This window comes from Pecten maximus, chromosome 2 (genome assembly GCF_902652985.1).
Source record: "Pecten maximus chromosome 2, xPecMax1.1, whole genome shotgun sequence".
Taxonomy (NCBI): Eukaryota; Metazoa; Mollusca; class Bivalvia; order Pectinida; family Pectinidae; genus Pecten; species Pecten maximus.
Genome location: NC_047016.1, coordinates 40,177,332 through 40,197,914, shown reverse-complemented (window position 1 = coordinate 40,197,914; position 20,583 = coordinate 40,177,332). Strand labels below are relative to the sequence as shown.

The 20,583-nt window shown below is 32.5% G+C and overlaps 2 protein-coding genes across 3 annotated transcripts; one reads left to right on the top strand and one right to left on the bottom strand.

The window, feature by feature from the left end:
- Window positions 1–158: 158 nt before the first annotated feature.
- On the bottom strand, window positions 159–12,918 carry LOC117322058 (surfeit locus protein 1-like). Of its 2 annotated transcripts, none has more exons than XM_033876787.1 (9): window positions 12,817–12,918; window positions 10,572–10,688; window positions 9,471–9,583; window positions 8,986–9,177; window positions 7,769–7,841; window positions 6,698–6,748; window positions 5,882–5,993; window positions 3,980–4,061; window positions 159–3,282 (listed from the first exon to the last, which is right to left on the bottom strand). In XM_033876787.1, exons 1-9 carry the CDS (start codon window positions 12,844–12,846, stop codon window positions 3,192–3,194), a joined length of 861 nt encoding a protein of 286 aa, XP_033732678.1. In that variant the 5' UTR covers window positions 12,847–12,918; the 3' UTR covers window positions 159–3,191. The 2 variants fall into 2 exon arrangements, with proteins under 2 accessions (XP_033732678.1, XP_033732679.1); XM_033876788.1 differs by lacking the exon at window positions 12,817–12,918 and adding an exon at window positions 10,921–11,804.
- Window positions 12,919–12,982: 64 nt separating this feature from the next.
- Window positions 12,983–20,351, top strand: LOC117322065 (prefoldin subunit 6-like). The gene is made up of 4 exons (XM_033876798.1): window positions 12,983–13,116; window positions 15,499–15,569; window positions 15,855–15,979; window positions 19,822–20,351. Exons 1-4 carry the CDS (start codon window positions 13,056–13,058, stop codon window positions 19,940–19,942), a joined length of 378 nt encoding a protein of 125 aa, XP_033732689.1. The 5' UTR covers window positions 12,983–13,055; the 3' UTR covers window positions 19,943–20,351.
- The last annotated feature ends 232 nt before the right edge of the window (window positions 20,352–20,583 follow it).

The window sequence follows — 20,583 nt, the reverse complement described above, 5'->3', positions numbered from 1 at the left end:
AATAAGGGATATGTAGTATCATATATTCATTAGTGAATAAATACAAAAAAACTGTTGTTCATCCCTGTCATTGCCAGAAGAAAAACTGAGATGTAACTAAATGATATTTTTTCATTACCATTGCAAGTTACTAAAAATAAATAAAACCAGAAAACAACTAATAATTCACAAGTATTTTATCTTAATAACAGTTCAGTATGATGTTTCCATCCTCACATTTCTTCAGGCTTATCACAAATCACTTCAGTATAATAGTTCTTTAAAATCACTTAAAACCATTCAGTTCATCAGTACAGTAAACAAGCAAACCAATACAATATATATAAATATATAGCTAGACACATCATACTTGCAGCGTATGTAGATAAACATCCCATATTGTATTCATCTACAATAAAAAACCTTATTGTGCCCATTCAAAATCATTTCATAATTTTTCTTGAAGCACAATTCTCACTGCAGCACATTATCTTAAAACTCTCATTGATATTTATCTATTACTCTTGTATTACACCCGATATTCTCACATCACATCTGTCTTATTCTCACATCACATATGTATTCTCACATTACATCTGTACTATTCTCACATTACATCTGTATTATTGTCACATTACATATGTACTATTGTCACATTACATCTGTACTATTGTCACATTACATCTGTATTATTCTCACATTACATCTGTATTATTGTCACATTACATCTGTACTATTGTAACATTACATCTGTACTATTGTCACATTACATCTGTATTCTCACATTACATCTCTATACTATTGTCACATTACATCTGTACTATTGTCACATTACATCTGTATTCTCACATTACATCTCTATACTATTGTAACATTACATCTGTACTATTGTCACATTACATCTGTACTATTCTCACATTACATCTGTACTATTCTCACATTACATCTGTATTCTCATATTACATCTGTATTATTCTCACATTACATCTGTACTGTTCTCACATTACATCTGTATTCTCACATTACATCTGTACTATTGTCACATTACATCTGTACTATTGTCACATTACATCTGTATTATTGTCACATTACGTCTGTACTATTGTCACATTACATCTGTACTATTGTCACATTACATCTGTACTATTGTCACATTACATCTGTATTATTCAATTGTCACATTACATCTGTACTATTGTCACATTACATCTGTACTATTCTCACATTACATCTGTACTATTGTCACATTACATCTGTACTATTGTCACATTACATCTGTATTATTCTCACATTACATCTCTATACTATTGTCACATTACATCTGTACTATTGTCACATTACATCTGTATTCTCACATTACATCTCTATACTATTGTAACATTACATCTGTACTATTGTCACATTACATCTGTACTATTCTCACATTACATCTGTACTATTCTCACATTACATCTGTATTCTCACATTACATCTGTACTATACTATTGTCACATTACATCTGTACTATTGTCACATTACATCTGTATTCTCACAATACATCTGTATTATTCTCACATTACATCTGTACTATTATCACATTACATCTGTACTATTCTCATATTACATCTGTATTATTCTCACATTACATCTGTATTATTCTCACATTACATCTGTATTCTCACATTACATCTGTACTATTGTCACATTACATCTGTACTATTGTCACATTACATCTGTATTATTGTCACATTACGTCTGTACTATTGTCACATTACATCTGTACTATTGTCACATTACATCTGTACTATTGTCACATTACATCTGTATTATTCAATTGTCACATTACATCTGTACTATTGTCACATTACATCTGTACTATTGTCACATAACATCTGTACTATTGTCACATTACATCTGTATTCTCATATTACATCTGTACTATTGTCACATTACATCTGTACTATTGTCACATTACATCTGTACTATTGTCACATTACATCTGTACTATTGTCACATTACATCTGTATTATTGTCACATTACATCTGTACTATTGTCACATTACATCTGTACTATTGCCACATTACATCTGTATTCTCACATTACATCTGTACTATTGTCACATTACATCTGTACTATATTCTCACATTACATCTCTATACTATTGTCACATTACATCTGTACTATTCTCATATTACATCTGTATTCTCATATTACATCTGTATTCTCACATTACATCTGTACTATTCTCACATTACATCTGTACTATTCTCACATTACATCTGTACTATTCTCATATTACATCTGTATTCTCATATTACATCTGTACTATTCTCACATTACATCTACTATTCTCACATTACATCTGTACTATTCTCACATTACATCTGTCATTCTCACATTACATCTGTCATTCTCACATTACATCTGTACTATTCTCACATTACATCTGTACTGTTCTCACATTACATCTGTACTATTCTCACATTACATCTGTACTATTCTCACATTACATCTGTACTATTCTCACATTACGTCTGTCATTCTCACATTACATCTGTATTATTCTCACATTACATCTATTCTCACATTACATCTGTATTATTGTCACATTACATCTGTACTATTCTCACATTACATCTGTATTATTCTCACATTACATCTGTATTATTCTCATATTACATCTGTATTCTCACATTACATCTGTATTCTCACATTAGATCTGTATTCTCACATTACGTCTATTCTCACATTACATCTGTACTATTCTCACATTACATCTGTATTATGCTCACATTACATCTGTCATTCTCAGATTACATATGATGCTCATAATATTTATCTATTTCACTTGTGGCTCTTGCATATTCTCACACATCATGGGATACCCATGGTTGATTTTGCTACACTAGATGCTGCACTTGACATTGATGCTTGCATTAAGTAAACTCTCACTTTTTGTTACTTAATCTGATAACTTTGCAAAATTTGACATTTTTTTTGTTATTTGTTCTATCAATTGAATATATTCAAACAAACAAAGAGTTTTGGAACAATATTTCTTAATAAGCTGATTTCTAGATCTTTTATTAAAACATTGACATTTCGACAAAAAACATTGTTGATGTGTTCATATAAGGTCAAATAAAAGGAAGAAAAGGTAAAATATTGCTTGCATCTATGTACATCAATAAGGTTAATACAGGTACAATTATTGTGTTTGAATTAAATCAATTCAGGTAAATAAACTGTTTATTTTATTGTTTGAATTGGCAGATTTCCGTTTCTTCAGTTGACCCATATAAAACAATAAACAGACAGCATACCTGAAATGAAAATAATAATGATAAATATACAGAGGAAATTACATGTTATTTCATACAAGCAAATTTAGAAGCTTTACATTTGATTGATGATACAAGTACAGTTTTTTTTTAGTTTTTTTTTTTCAATTTATAAATCAATACAAATCATGTCTACTACTTCATCCGAAAGCCTTGAATACATAGATAAACTGACCAATGGGCCTGTTTTGCAAACCTGTTAAACTTATTCATTTCATTTCTGAACTTCAAGAAAGGTCAAAGGTCAAAAGTATTGACTAAAGTTTGTAAGTGGGTTGAAGCTCATCAATTTTTTTTTTCTTTTCTTTTTTTTTTTTTCAAAATAAGAGGTTCCTTTTACTTAACATTCTCCAGCGACTGGACACATATGGCCATGTTGGTTATTCAAGAGAAGTTGTTCAAACATTTTTGCGTGTTTGTCCTTTGTGACCATGGGTTATATAACCTTCATTTAACCGAATTAACTTGACATCTAACATTCCATCATGGTAATGATCGTAATTATATCTTGCTACCACTGAGAAAAAGTGAAATAACCCTGGTGCATGGATGACACACCATGACATGACTGGACTTGGATCTTAAAATGTATTTAGGAATATTATATAACAAGTTTACACAGTACTGTCAATCCATTTAACCACAGAATCGGAGATACCTGAAATAAGTTTATACTTACAACAAGGCAAGACAGTATGAAGAGTAGGGTTTGACATCCGTAGCTGTCTGACCCCCTACTGGTCCACCTTCCACGGTGCTAGCTGTTAAAATAAACTATACGCTAAAACAAAATGTTTAATGGTGTAGTGTTGGGAATCGGATGTGATTTCCTAATCGATTAATCGGCATAATCGGAGAGCCCCTCCCGATTGATTATCGATTATAATCGGATAGTATGTAAATCAGAGTTATTTATTAAATGTATTAGGAATATTTGAAAAAATGTATTGTGAATTCATGATTAAAAGTTTAAAACAATATTAACAAGTTTCCAATGAACATACCAGATTAATAGAAATATAAGAAGTCATACGAGACGTTGTTATTATTTCCCATCCACAATCTGTATAATACTCATATTAATTGGTACAGAAATCCAGTATTTGAAACATGTCAACGTAATCCAAAACTAAAGCCATTGTTCAAAGTTGTAACGTAACAGACCAGTTAGTATGTAACTTTTGGTTTCGTTTACTTTAGCATGAATATCACCGGCAAACGTTGAAATTCAAATTGAAACTGAAACAAGTCACTTGATACGCCATCATACGGGAGAAAAAAAATACGTCAACTTATCTTTATTAACATATCAGTGAAGGCGACAACCTGCCGCCTTCATATCGAGGTTTTCTTTATTTGGAGGCCCTTTTTTACTTTTCCAAATCCAAAATATTTCCATACTAAATTAGGTACTCGCGCCTGGATGGTGGAATAATTCCGCCTCATATGTCACCGTCTCAAGTGGCCTCAGACCACAATTATACTTCCGGGTCGTTGTACACGAATGTAGTACATATTGAAATTTCAGGACTGTTGCTAAATATTTTTTCCTGACGTAGCTGTTACATATATGGACATAATTTTAGCATATATTTATAGTGCAATATTTAATCTAGTGGCAGAATTTTGTTTTGACACCATTTCCATGTTTGTTTGTGAGGCAGGACACGGGGAGTTATAAGGCTTGAGTAGTAATATTTTGTGATTTTCCGGATTTTCCTACAATATAATAGGGTGGTTACACTTAAATATTAATAACTTTGTTAAATGCCGGTCATGGGGTACTTTCCAGCTCACTGTATGTTCAGCTTGAATAGTTCTACACGTGATGTGAAAGCCATATTTTTTGCAAACTTCTGAAATATTTTAATTTCGATTTTTCTTTGGTAGAACAAAGAGGGAAATTAATTGTGGTCTGAGGCCAAGTGCCTCCATTTTGTTCAAGCGTATGAGTTAAACAGACGCTTTATAACTGTATATGAGTGCGTGAAGCGTTTTTGTGACCGGAACAGTGACTAACAAAGAAACCAACACAGGGCACTTATTCCGGAAACGCCGCTTTTTTTACCGGAGATATTTTCAATGGAAATTTCACTAATCGATTATTGAATTTAACAATCGATTATCGCTGTATTTTGGTAATTTCGATTAATTTTCGATTATAATCGATAATCGGCCCACCACTAATCATCTGTGACATCATATATTCACCAAACATCAAAATGACAAAAGGATGAGGGCAGATTTGATCAATTTTTGTAGCACAACTGATTCTTATGATTATGACTTTGAATATAAAAGAGGCTTAATGGTTACCTATTTTCATATGAACATCTTGTGTAGAAAAACATTATTATGGTATGGATGGATGGCTAGAAGATTGGGCATCAACACTTCACAGCCCAGATACCAGTATTCTTTGCTATTTTGCCCTTAATGAATCCAGTTGTCGACTGGCCGTAAAACAATCCACAAATGAAATCTTGCCATTTCGTCAGAAAAATATGAATAACAATCATTTCTAACTCATGAACTTCACAGAGCTAAAATATGGTATAATATCCATCACACAGTTACATACCAACATCAGCATCCAGGTAGATGGGTAGGCTATTGGTAGATTGAGCTAGGCTTTCCAAGTCTCTTTTAGAAAACACATTGGGATTTTCACTTGATGAAGAAGTTAAACTGTCCTACAAAATAGAATGCACAATTTGACTAATCGTAAGCTTATTATTCTGTTTAAAGCCTGTATATAAAGATTGTAATGAATTCTCTGGTCCCTAGGTGGTTAACTTATCAACAAATTCTCGTTTACAGTGTATTTCTGATTTGACTTCGGCCAAGTTCATAAACTCAATAGATATATTTTACAATCAGGTTTCATCAGATTTTGGACCACATCAGTTTCAGTTTTATTGTTCAAAATTTCAATGGATATCCATCAGATGTATATCTATATAGGTTATTATAGTCTTGCTCTCAAAATGTTGTCATGTATTTAATCCAACTTTTGATAATATAGGGCCATTATAGAGATTTACTCTACCTCATTCTGTTTTAAGCACACTTTAAATCACTTAGATTTTGCAATTACTTCATTTCGCGAACTTACCTCTTCAGATATATTTGCTAATACATGATTTAGATCTAGAAATGACTTTAAGCTCGCAAATTATGAGGTATTAGAGTCATGGACTCGGCAAGATTCTGATATCGGTAACCAATAGTTTGGCCACCATCCATAGATGTAATTTTCGTTCAAATAATCGTAAAGGATTTGAAAATATATCCTACGCGAAATATGAGTGATCTACAATATCTTTATATCATATCATTATCAAAAAAAGGCATAATTACTGGTAAATATATTCAAAGAAACAAATTTCCAACTCACCTGCTCAGAATGTTGAATATTAATTCCGACAAGTTTCACTTCACCTTTAATCTGACAAGAAAATTAATATGTCATTAATATCACTGCCTTCATTTATCAAATTTTAGATGTTTCAGTATATTATATTCAATTTTCAGCATCTAGGAGCATCTAAATAGGAGGTTGGATAATTATTCATTGTATCAATTTGAAAGATGTATGATGTATAAGCCTAATGTGTAAAGGTAGCATAGAAGTTTTATATCCATGTTTCGGACAGCTATAATCAAAGAAATAAAAACATTTCCTAATCCTATAATTCAAATATCAAAAAGAAGATAATCCAAACAAGAGAATGCTTGTAAAACATGCAAATCCCTGCTACGACTTCGATGGAAATGGAGATGAACATAAAATTTAACTAACATTAAAAAAATATTCAAATTCAAATGTTGGGATAATTTTTTTTCTGAAGTTGGCAACACAGATAACGTTTTATCAAAAAAAAAAAAGAAAAAAAAAAGAAGAGTTTTCATGTAAGATATCATCATCCTATCACTAGCAATTAATTAAAACAAATTTGTGACAATTAAGTTTCTTTAGAAGCTCGAAAAAATAAATTATTACAATTTTCAAATTTGACTGAACAATAATGATATGTCATCCAAAAATAAATTTTACCCAAAATGTCAGCATCCTACATGTATCTCTGAGAGAATAACAAACTCTAAAAAACTTAATTTGTAACAGAACTGTGGATGACTGGACAAAGGGGTAACTCTATATACCTCCAATCACTTTGTGGTAGGGGCATAGATAACCTAACGTCTCTTTTAGTCTCTTTATAGGTAATTTGAAAACCATTTTTTCCCTCTTTAATAATCAGGGCTTTTTCTCACTGGTTTGAGAAGAGGCCTTTTTGTCTCATTTGGATGAATATTGGGAAATATTGGAGTAAACAGCAAATTTTAGGAATGTGGCTTAAATATGAAATAATTTCAATTGGGAATGGGGCCCATTAACGGCCCCAAAAAGCCCTCAGATAATAAAATATTAAAACCATTTTTCCCACTTTAATAATAAAATAATTACCTGCCCCTTTAACCGTGAGTTTGGATCCTGTTGGGTCACTGGTATCCAGCCTCTGTTTATTAGTATTCTCTGTCTGAAAATACAGTCAGTTTATTCAATATCTTAACAGTATGTCACGATCAGTATTAGAATTTTCAGCGAGACATTTTAGTGACAACACTCTGCCACCTTCATCAAACAAACAACCAGTAAAGTATATGTCCACTGAGGTATGATGTGTATTGAGATTGCAATCAGATTGACAAGTCTTTTTGGCTGCAATATACACTTCCATCCATACAAAAAACTATGCACAGTTTTTTGACTTTCTGAAATATTATAAGTGCATCAGAAACTGTAACTTCACAATTTCTTGAAGATTATTCATTATGAAAATAATCAACTCAATGAAGTTTCAGGGAAAGTCAAGGGAGGAATCTAATTTTCAAGATATTCCAAAAAATGAATAAAAAACCTTTTTTCAACTACGTACTGTAACATTTCACTCTACGAATGATTGGCTCCCCATCAAAAAGTTATGTTAATCTCTGAAAATATGCTCTAAATTTAACAATATTTCTAAAAATAAATTATGTTGCAAAAATGCTGTATTTTGAGTTTTTGTAGATTTTTAACATCCATATCAACTATTAATAATCTATAATTATGATAAGAAGTTATCAGTCAAAAATACAATATTCAACTATTAATAAATTGTGTATATCAGTTTACTGAATTTCAAAATATTTTCTGTAAAGTGTCTGGTAGAAATTTATGGATAGCCGTGTAATCTGATGTACATTGTTAATGTAAACTAAGTTTTATAAAGTTAGGTAAAAAGTAAAAAAATGGATTCAGCAGAAGCCAAAAAGACCTGGCAATATTTCATTTCAATCTTGTATACTTTACACCTGAAGGTTGGAGTTCAATGCTTTAAAGAGTGTTAAATATTCCTCCTACTAAAGTAGATTTCTTTCCCATCAGATAGGGTCAGCATTAAAAGTGTTTAATTAAATTCTGATACTATGATTATATATAATTAACCTAAATAAACATACAGTTTCCTGTCATTATGAATATGGTTATATGTTAAGTCAAAATGTAGGTAACAGTGACCTATTTTTGGTGTGACACTCCAATGTTTCTGGGTTAAATTTATTCTGTGTCAACTATTAATTAACCCTGCCTACGTTGTAACAATATGCAGTGTCTAATTAACATTATAGATACAAACTTACCCTGTGTCTTTAATAGTGAATGGTGTAATAACCAACATTCCTAGTTTTTCAGAAGGCGTAAAGATCCTGGCATCTCGCTTCATTGTTTTAAGAAACCTCCTAGGTCCGATGTATCTTTCCATCATGTGATCAAATTCCCCAATTACTTGTATAGGTCTGTATTTCATTTCTTTGTTTTCAAGATTCTTAATGCTGAAATATGAAAACAAGCATTTATGAAGCTCCTCTGACCTCTTTCTATTTGTTTTGCTGGGTTTACCACCCCATGAACAGCCGGGGTCATTTTGAGGTGTGGGGTCTCCTTGTAGTAGTTGGTGACTACCTCACTAACCAACATACAAGAAGCTGTCGCATGCCATCCAAAGCAAATCCATATCTTTAATACGAAACTTTTACACAGAATCTAGATAAAGATTGCTGAATTGGTTTGAGTTTATAACAAAGGCCATTATCAAAAAAAAAAAAAAACGATAAGCAAAACTTACTTTGAAGGTAATGGAATAGGTTCATGTTTCGATTGCTCCTCTAAAAACGTTTCTTCTTTTTGTAGGTCCATATAAAAACAAAACGTTCCCAGACACAGCACAGCAGGAACTGCCTAAAATGCAATGATTTTACTTTATGAGTAAAGATAAGTTAAAGAGGCTTGCCCACAGAGAGATCAGAAAAATTGGCTAATAGAAAAAGATTTTTTACACATGACAGATTGTTGGAATTGTTGAGTTTTTCATTTTATTTTCCTTATAAAATGCTGAAAAGTGATATTAAAACCTCATTTTTAAATATTATTTATTTAATCGCAACCCGCAATAAGTCTAATTTGATTGACACATCAAAGAAACAAGCACGTGCACAGTGCTGCACAGTGATAACTTCAAAGGCAGCGGCGATTTACAAAGAAGATTTGCCGTTATATTCCATACATTTCCCTCTCAGGTTGAATTTTAAAACGTCTTTTAAATACATATTCTGTAATTGTTTTCAAGAAATAAAGTCGGAAAGCCTCTAATTTTGTCACATAGAAACGTGTACTGAAGTTTATTTAGTGATCGGAGATGTGCCGTTTACCGGTCCGTCTGCAGGTAAGCCTCTTTAATAAACTATTCACAAAATGTTAATGGAGTTTTGATTATATTTCAAACTGTTCAGATACCAGTATATGTAAATACATGTATATGTAAACTTTAAGAAAGAAAGAAAGAAAGAAAGAAAGAAAGAAAGAAAGAAAGAAAATTACCAGTAAACAAAATGTTACAATGGTATGATATAAGTTTCAACCTCCAATATGTATATGCTGTTATAAGTTCATGATAAATATTATCATATTATTGAATGAAAGCCATCACATTTCAGGTCATATTTTGATACTGACCATATAATATTTGAATATCATTTTCAACACTTTTGTCAAGGTAATTTGAGGTATATTGCTACAGAAGGATTTGGGATAATTTTCTGAATAATCACAGATGCCATGAAATGAACTGCATATTGATTCTTTTAATTCCATTGCTCATACAAAATAAAATAGTTCTTTAAGCCTTTCACATCTGTGAATACATACATATACATATTATCATACTTACTACAATTGATGCGTCTGTTATAACAAACTGCATTCTCATATTTGATGGAGTTTTTCTTGGGATACTTTTCAAACTTCTCATACTATCCAGTTTTGGTCGATTCTGAAGACTCTTCCACTGAAAGAAACAGTACATCCTTAAAATATATTATTGTTTATTTTACTATTTAAGGTTACTGATCATTCAATGCTTACATTTCAATAAATCTGATGCTACAGCATGCATGCCAATGCCAGAATTACTCCAGACAGCTCAACTCACTATCATAATGTTTTACATCAATTAATTTGGTTAAAGTTCAATGATATTTTGATGATATTTAATCAGCAGAAGTAATTGGAAACCACACCATCTTTTGAACAGACAAGAGGTCCAAAGGGCCTGTATATCCTTAACCTGTTAGAAATCCAACTTTCAGACAAGAGGTCCAAAGGGTCTGTATATCCTCAACCTGTTAGAAATCCAACTTTCATCTTCTCTACATGTAAGTCAATTCATTCATTTGAACAAAGGTGATAGTTTTTCATCATATAGCATACAACTGTTTCAATATCATGACCCTGGTTATTGAGAATTAGAACAATCTTGGTAGATAAAATACTTAGGTGTCACTAATTAGTGGTAACATCATATAAATTACATCTGTGGTGAAGCCAATTCCGCCTTAGGCCTTCTCAGGTGCAATCTGAAGATAACTTCTACAACTGTCAAGAAACACTTGTCAGTCCAGCCCTAGAATATGAGTGCTCAGTTTTAGACCCTTACACTAAACAGTAAATAACAGACATAAACAAAATAGAAATGGCGATGTGTAGAGTAGCCAGATTATTCACCCACACTTTAGATATGCCCCAGGTGTTAGTGACAGGCTTCAATACCTTTACTAGGAATCGCTTGAAGACAGAAGGAGAGTCATGTGACTGGCAACACCACATACAACTATACATGATAAAGTCAATATTAGAAAATACCACCTCATACCTCCATCCCGCCACACAAGACACACACACCAGAGCTCATATCAAACACTCTAGATCTCCTGTAGAACAGAGGTATGACAACAATCCTTTTTCCCCTCACAGCATAGTAAATTGGAATAACCTGTCTCCAGATATATTACCTCTAAAACCTCTTCTGATTGCTTCTGTAGCAGACCTGGTTTTAATTGTAAATACTGTACATAGTTGTATGGTCACCTTCTGGCTTCCAGCTGGGGAAATTTCCCTTTAGCTCAGTCGGTAGAGCGGCGGACCAGTAAGGCGAGGGTCGCGGGTTCGATCCCTGCTGGCTGCACACTACTACTCCTTGAACTTTTACATTGGTGCCACAGACCACTCCAAGTGAAAGCAAGAGGCTTCCCTTGGAGAGAGAACCTGGGTTGGTGTGTTCGGGGGCGAACATGTTTGAAGGAGGGAGTAGTGTAGCAGGCCGGGTTTTAATTGTAAATACTGTACATAGTTGTATGGTCGCCTCCTAGCTTCCGGCTAGGGGGAATTTCCCTTTAGCTCAGTCGGTAGACCGGCAGACCAGTAAGCCGTGGGTCGCGGGTTCAATCCCGGCTGGCTGAACACTACTACTCCTTGAACTTTTACACTTCAAATTGTCCCTCAACAAAAAACAATTAACTTCCATACTTTCTACATTCCCTTCACTAAATCTTTTCTATTTGCCTAGCACCCATTATGACATGACATTATCTTCAAATATATACAGGTGATCCAACTGATCCTTATTATCAAGTTGGTGAAAACCACCAACTTGCATATTAATATTATTATACACAAACTTGCATATATCATACGCCAGTTTGAGTATAGATTTGTTATTAGTAAACATGGCCAAAAACGCTTAAACATGCAATTGATGACAAGGTAAATAAAACTTTACTAAAGATGTTTCCTGAAAGTGTTGTCTACTTAGAAATTTGTAGCCTAGTGGAAGTATTGCATCAATTTTTGGTACTTTCCAATATGCAAAATATTTTTTTATTTAAGCTTTAAGTGATTTTGGCTATTTTTAGTAACAAAGCAATACCCCAGTATTGGATATATATTTGGCAAGTTTGCTTTGGGTCTACCACGAGCATTTATTATCAGTAATTTACAGCTGATTTACCTCATCTGTCCGAATGTTTTTCGGGCTATTTTGAGTATTTACTAGAATTAATTTAGAGCATATAAAAAAACAAATGGGTTTCAGAATATCTCTTGGCTAATGATATATTTCACTCTTCAGAATTGCCTACCAGATAACGAATGATGCGATGTCTGTTCATCGTTTTTCCTTGTGTTGATGAAACTGTGTTGATACTCAGACGACGGGATCCCTCAGACGACCGGTTACCTCTAAGTTGTAACTCTTTAAAATTAAGGTGCGATTAGTATAGCAAGCAACGCAAAACTGTTACACGGCTTTTCATTGGGGTACCGTAATGATATCCACCAATCAGACGTTGTCACACAGAACGACATAGACGGCTTCAAGATGGCTGACGTTCAGAAGAAACTTCAGGCTGACATAGAAAAATATCAACAATTACAGAAAGGTAATATTCAAAGTGTTCTATATGTAAGTTATTTTTGAAGATAAAACCAATCTTAATACTTGTATTGCTCTTAAACCGAGTTTACTTTCGTAAAATCTTCATAATCCTCTTGTAGTGTAAACTTGTTGAAACGTGTGTGTACCTCGTGCGTAAACGGGGTAAATATTCGTGTTACTGTTAGATTCCAAATAAACAATGGTTTCAAACGCAACAGCATGTACCCGCATTAGGTATGACGTGCTGTACCATCGCAAGTTGTTAATTAAAAATGAGAGACCCATATTTACATGTCTACATAACGTTATATTAAAATATTCCTTATGTTTATTACAATTATTGTTACCAGGTGCTTTACATTGGTAGACTTATATATATGCCGATCCATGCCAAGATTTGAGAAATAACCAAACTGTATCAATGATGACCCCCCCCCCCCCCCCCCCCAAAGTGTTTTGATGTGGTATATTTGTTTAAAGGATCGATATAATATAAATATAGAACTTACAGAAACATTATAAACACATTATATTTCACAGTATATAAAAAAAAATATTTGAATCATATGAAATAGCCTAGTTTATAATAAGAATTTCTACCACAATACCCTGTGTTATTCAACTCTCAGACCATCAGTTAATCATTACAGCCGTTGATTAACAATCTGTTTATAATTATACCACACGTGGTATAAACTCTGTACGCATTTTGATTGGCTAACACGGTGAACTTTGACCCAAGCTGCAATTGTTATTGACGTCATCAATAATCTAATGACGTCACATCACCGGGTCCCGGACGTCACCGGTACACTTTATTTGCATATGCGAAATTACTTTATTTGCATATGCGAAATTATACTTGGCCATGTTTCCCTTTGATTCAAGCCGATATTATTGTGGTAGAAACAGGTCACACGACTCGAAATTGTTGGATATGGAATTTATTTCACACGAGTAAGTTATTTTTTAAAAGTTGCAAAAAACACTCGCTAAAGCTCGTGTCTTTTGTAACTTTTCAAAAATAACTTATTCGTGTGAAATAAATTCCATATCCAACAACCACTCGTTGTGTAACCTCTATATAATCTACAGAATAAAAAACAGAGAGCTTATCTAAAAAAAAATTTGTGGATTAGTTACAATAATTATATCATCAGTATTTGCCTATGCCAGGCTTGCTTTTGTTCAAATGATAAGAAATGATAAAACTAATTTGTATTCATAATTTCTTATTTAACTGTCTAGTAATTTGAGCTTTTTCACAATGTTTTTTACATTTACAAAAAAAAACTTGGCACAACTTAGATAAACCCTAATGTAAGGATGTTATTGAAATTGTCTTGACACAGACAACCTGACTACATGTGCAGGAGGTTTGCCATCCAGACCAAGCGTTTGTCGGCTTGTTAACTTCGTGATAATTTTTTCAAACAAAACCTTTTCGCCAATCACTGATCAGTGATCAACACCAGTCATATATTGATATCAACTAATTTGCATTAATGTTATAATTATATATTCTTTTAGGATTCCGTTACAGCATTATCAAAATTTATGCTGCGTACTATAGGTAGTAAATACAAGTATCATGCTCCACCTTAATAATATAATAATGTATCACTAAATCGTTATAAATAATAGATAATAAAAAAAACTTGCTTTCGCCAGTTTGGTATAGCTATTTAACAATATAAGTATAATAGGGACAAATTAACATGTGTTTTACCTGACTGAGTACATCAACAAGTTTAGTCTAGTGTACATATACATATATGCCTAGTATACATAAATGCAGTCGCTTTCCAGTCTAGTGAGAATTTCCCTTCAGCTTGATCGGTAGAATGATGCACTGATATGTATATTTCAGATAGTAAATGAAAATGATGCCTAGATAGGAATATATACAACAATAAAAAAACAATAAGTTCCACAAAAAGAATGGTATTGATTCAGGCTAAAAGAATGGATGAGATTTTCTTTGGCAACTTCTTATTTTGTTCACATTCGTGATACATATTAAACCATGTTCCAATGACATTAACCATATTCTTCCCAATCCGGTAATTAGCTGACTTATTTCTATTAAAGTTTAAAAAATGTTTAAATAGTCAATTTCTTTGTGCTACGCAATAAAGCCCATTCACTATTTGAGTCAAAGTTTGTGTTTGTCCCCTATGCACAAGCAATAATAACTTTTGCATCAATTATGATAAAATAATTAAAAGCAGTCAAGAAGCTAAGGTGATGAAATTTTCATCAGAACCAAAATACTGATCGATATTTAAAAAGAGGATGATATATAATTTTTGAGAAATCATTTTCTGTTTACTTGATTGATAAATGAGAATGTTGGTCTAACATACGTACTATGATTTTTTTTCAGATTATCAGAAAGTTGTAAGTCAGAGACAGCAGCTTGATGGCCAACTGAATGAGAACACATTAGTAAAGGAGGTGAGTTCAGTTACAAGTAGCTTCACATTTAGTAAATATTAGAATTCCGTTTTATTTCAGACATAAGTGTATTTCCCTTTTTGTCATTTAAATTTGTTTTAAGGTGAAAACTACCAGGTACATTGTACATTGTACTTATTGAAATGTTTACACATTTTGATCATATCTTAATATAATCATACATATAAAAAACTTTCCTTATGACATCTAAAATTAAAAAAAAAAAAATCCTGATATTATACAAATAACATATGAATTTTCATTGATAATTTAATTTGTTTTCAGGAATTTGCTCGTTTAGAAGAGGGTGCAAATGTGTACAAGATGATCGGTCCTGTTCTGGTTAAACAATGCATACCAGAAGCAAAGCAAAATGTACAGAAACGAATAGACTACATCGCGGGTGAAATGTAAGTCTTTACATAAATAGAAAGACACATAAAACTAGACTCGATCTAAACTTGACTGACCGACCCTCTTGGGAACTTAAACATTTGATCAGTTTTCAGAAAGGTTTAATTCATTTAGGACTAGTTTTATAATGTAATTTTTCTATAATAAATCTGGGCCTTTTTTCACTGGTTTGGGATGCAGCCTTTTTGCCTCATTTTGGCAAAAGAATTCAGGCATGAGAATTTTCAGATAGAAGTCTGATTTCAGACTTTTTTCCCCATGTAGGCTATAATTTTGATATTTCATCATAGAAAACGCACTACAGATTGGGATTTTAGACTTTTTTCATTCAGCTGCTTTCATCTCTGAAAATTGGTGAATTGGAAAAGATATTTCAGTAGTAAACGACAAATTTTGGAATTTGGCTTAAATATGAAGTAATTTCAAATAAGGGACCTATTAACAGCCCCCAAAATCCCTGTAAATTGTCTTGTCAATATAACTAAAATTATGATTAGATTGAAAAACACATCTTAAGTTTGAAATGAATTGCCCGAACAAATAAAACCAGGGTTCATGTTCAACCAGTGAGTCATATAGCTTTTTAACTCACTTTGTTAAAACGACCCTTTTTTTTTTCCATTTCCGGTCAGCTGCAACTCAGCTTTGACTCATCGTAATGATACCCAGATTTTCAAATATATTTTCCTCCATGGTCTCCCTGTTTCATAAATAATTTTTCTCATCACTGTTTTTAAATAACTTACAGTGTAACTGGTTGTAGTTGTGTCACAGGCCCTATCTTTAAAATACATATTTCATCAACTTCTTTTAAAGTTTCATTAGTGGACTAAATTCCAACATAAATTCTACAGCAGCCATTGTATAACATGATTGCACAATCTTGTATTTTGTAAAGAAACACATTTTAAACTTCTTCTTTAGTAGTATGTGTATCAATTTAAACGAAACCTGTAAGAAATTATTCCAAGATAAGTCCTGACCATGTGTTGTTATTAGTCCCCTACTGGTGAAACCGGGGGAACTATAGCTTTCCTCCCTGTCCGTCCGTCCTTCCATCCGTCCGTCTGCCAGTCTTTCCACTTCAGTTTTCTGCACTTTTCTCAGCCCCGCTTCAAGGTGTATGTTGGTGAAAGTTGGTCACTTGGTATGTAACTTCAGTATTAGTTACAGATCAAAACTTGCTAGTCCCCTAGGTAGCAGTGTACAGTAAAAATGCCAAATTCTGAAAAATATGGCACATGTTTTAGATATGTAAACATTGCCAGTTAACCTTACATATAACCTCCAATAAAGTATATATATTTGAAATCTGTACAACATTTGCAATTTTAATAGAGCTCTGAAGGATAAGTAAACTGATATTTTCTGTGATTTTTAGAGCTGTGAATACCATGGTAACAGCTTAAAAAATTCTCAAAAATTGCAAAATATTATGATATTTGACCCAAAATGGCACAATTCTCTACACAATTTTTTTCTGAAACCTATTTAAAATTAAATATCTCTATCCCAAAGACAGAATTAATCTTGTTTGGACATATGTTGTAAATTAAGTTTTTCCGCTATCTTACCTTTTCTGTGGGCTGCCATTTTGCGCTGTAGGCAAAACTAAATTTCCTGTGTAAACACACGTTCGGAAAATCCGGATATTTAAAATCCGGAACCAATTTATTGATTTTTGTTTTAATAAATGTGAAGCCTGTATGTACTACTTCATACTGAATATACCAATTATAGTGTACATTTATTTTTTCATTTTTTATGCATATCATAATACAGGAGTTATTTGCTTAACAAAAAAATTGCCCATGGCCAGGCTGTCTTACTGTGGTGTGCTACCTTATACATCACTTTTTTAAATTCTAATTTTACTAAAAAACCCATGAATGTCTAGAACATGTTCCGACGAACAAAATGACATATCCGGTTACTGTGTATCTTTAATAGTCACCGAGTATTGCTGATTTCCCTGAGAGGTGTATTTTGACAACTTTTTCTCCCAATCCAGTAATAAGGGGAGGTAATTTTAAAGATGAAAACTCCCATAATTCTGTATATCTCTTGAATAAAGTTGTGTTTTGAGTTGAATGTGGTACTTTGAGTCTCTGTGCATGTAATCAAGCAAAAAATACTATACAACTATCAAATTTAGCCTTGTAATATGACGTCATAGTTACCATGACGTCATCAGTAACTATGACGTCATCAGATGGTATCTATGACGTCATAAATACTCAATGGTGTCATAATAAATAACCAAATTCCTTTCCAAACCTCAGCTTAGCAACACATGCAATATTCTAACTGATAAATCATGGCATGACATCCAAGATTTCAAAATGTCATGCCTATGACATCACAATCATCTGTTTCCACCCCGGTTATTCAGATATGTACCAATGATCATATGAAAGTGTCCGCTGATCCCATTTTATGCGGAAAATGCTATTTTTTCTGCTTTACCTAAGTGAATGACCATAATTGACAATATTGCATCAACCGTACACTCAAGCCATTGAAATTACATGCTTACCATTGTATAAATAAACTGAAAATAATGGTTTCACCAAATATTTCAAAAAATAACACTTACTGTATTAGTTTCCATGGATACGGAGTAATAAATCAGGTAAAACTAACCAGAATTCAGTCTATATGGTTTGTTAGATACCCAATAAGTTATATTGGGTTTGTTATAAAACATAGAATGTCTTTTCAATTTACACTGACTCGTTAACATTATGCTTAATTAACCCACCCTTAAAATGGGTAGATATGCAAGTTACCTCCCTTGATTCCTCTAATATGACAAGCCAGATAATAAACAAGTTTTAGATTGTTTTTATGCATTTTTGAGCAATAATGAATTAAAATGAAGCTTAATCAAGCATAATTAAGCACAATTTCCAAAAAATAACATTTTTCAGCCCTTATAAGGTAGCAGTGTACAGTAAAAATGCCAAATTCTGAAAAATATGGCACATGTTTTAGATATGTAAACATTGCCAGTTAACCTTACATATAACCTCCAATAAAGTATATATATTTGAAATCTGTACAACATTTGCAATTTTAATAGAGCTCTGAAGGATAAGTAAACTGATATTTTCTGTGATTTTTAGAGCTGTGAATACCATGGTAACAGCTTAAAAAATTCTCAAAAATTGCAAAATATTATGATATTTGACCCAAAATGGCACAATTCTCTACACAATTTTTTTTCTGAAACCTATTTAAAATTAAATATCTCTATCCCAAAGACAGAATTAATCTTGTTTGGACATATGTTGTAAATTAAGTTTTTCCGCTATCTTACCTTTTCTGTGGGCTGCCATTTTGCGCTGTAGGCAAAACTAAATTTCCTGTGTAAACACACGTTCGGAAAATCCGGATATTTAAAATCCGGAACCAATTTATTGATTTTTGTTTTAATAAATGTGAAGCCTGTATGTACTACTTCATACTGAATATACCAATTATAGTGTACATTTATTTTTTCATTTTTTATGCATATCATAATACAGGAGTTATTTGCTTAACAAAAAAATTGCCCATGGCCAGGCTGTCTTACTGTGGTGTGCTACCCTACCAGTGAAACCAGGGCTACTATAGGTTTTCTCTACATCCATCCGTTAGTCTGTCTGCTCAGTTTTCTTTACTTCTCCTCAGCCATGCTTCAAAGTATGTTTGTGAAAGTCTATTTACCAGGCAATAAACACAACAAAACATTAAAATTAAATCTAAATATGTCTAAAAATACATTTTCATCATAAAAAAGAATCAGTGTAACATGATTTAGAGATTGTTTACTGATAATTTCAACTTTTTTTTTCAGAAAAAGACACGAAGTTTCTATTAAAGATTTTGAGAAAAAACAAGAAACATGCCGTGAAAGTTTAGCAAAATATCAACAGCAACTTCAACAAGCCCAAGTAAAAGCTGCAGCCCGAAGCTAGGAGATCAAAATGGAAAAGATGTTTAAAAATTTAATAGCATGGATCGAGCTGGTTGTGACATCAATTAAACCAGGAAAACAAACTGATGTGTCAAAACTTTCCTAGGAAAAAAATACTTATTCATATATTTATTTGGTCAATTTAAGTATTGACTATCACTTAACAGCTGTTATCATAAGATTTTGATGTGGAGGTACACTACCAGTATGTGGTCCATCAAAATGAAAAAAGGATTAATAAGTTTATAAGGTTTTTGGCAATACATTTCATTTCACAGTGAAATATTCTCAATGGATTGTTACAGTAAAAAGAAGAGTTTTAATTAACAAACCAAGCATTAGAAATCCAGAAAGATATATATACATCAACAAAGATCAAAATTTCAGAACAATAAATAAATACATATTCATATAGATTGTTTGTTGTCTTATTGAATGAAATATTTTCTGCTTTTACTTGTTCATGTAAAAATGAATAAGAAGGGGAGAAACCATTCCAGGTCTTATATTTCAATGAAACGTCCATCGACCGAAATATATTACAACGAGGAGTCACAAAGCATGGCATTGTCCCGTAACTAAGCCCAGTTGTTGGGATGTAAACCAAAATATGATCTATAGAAGAATTTATATCTGACGAGA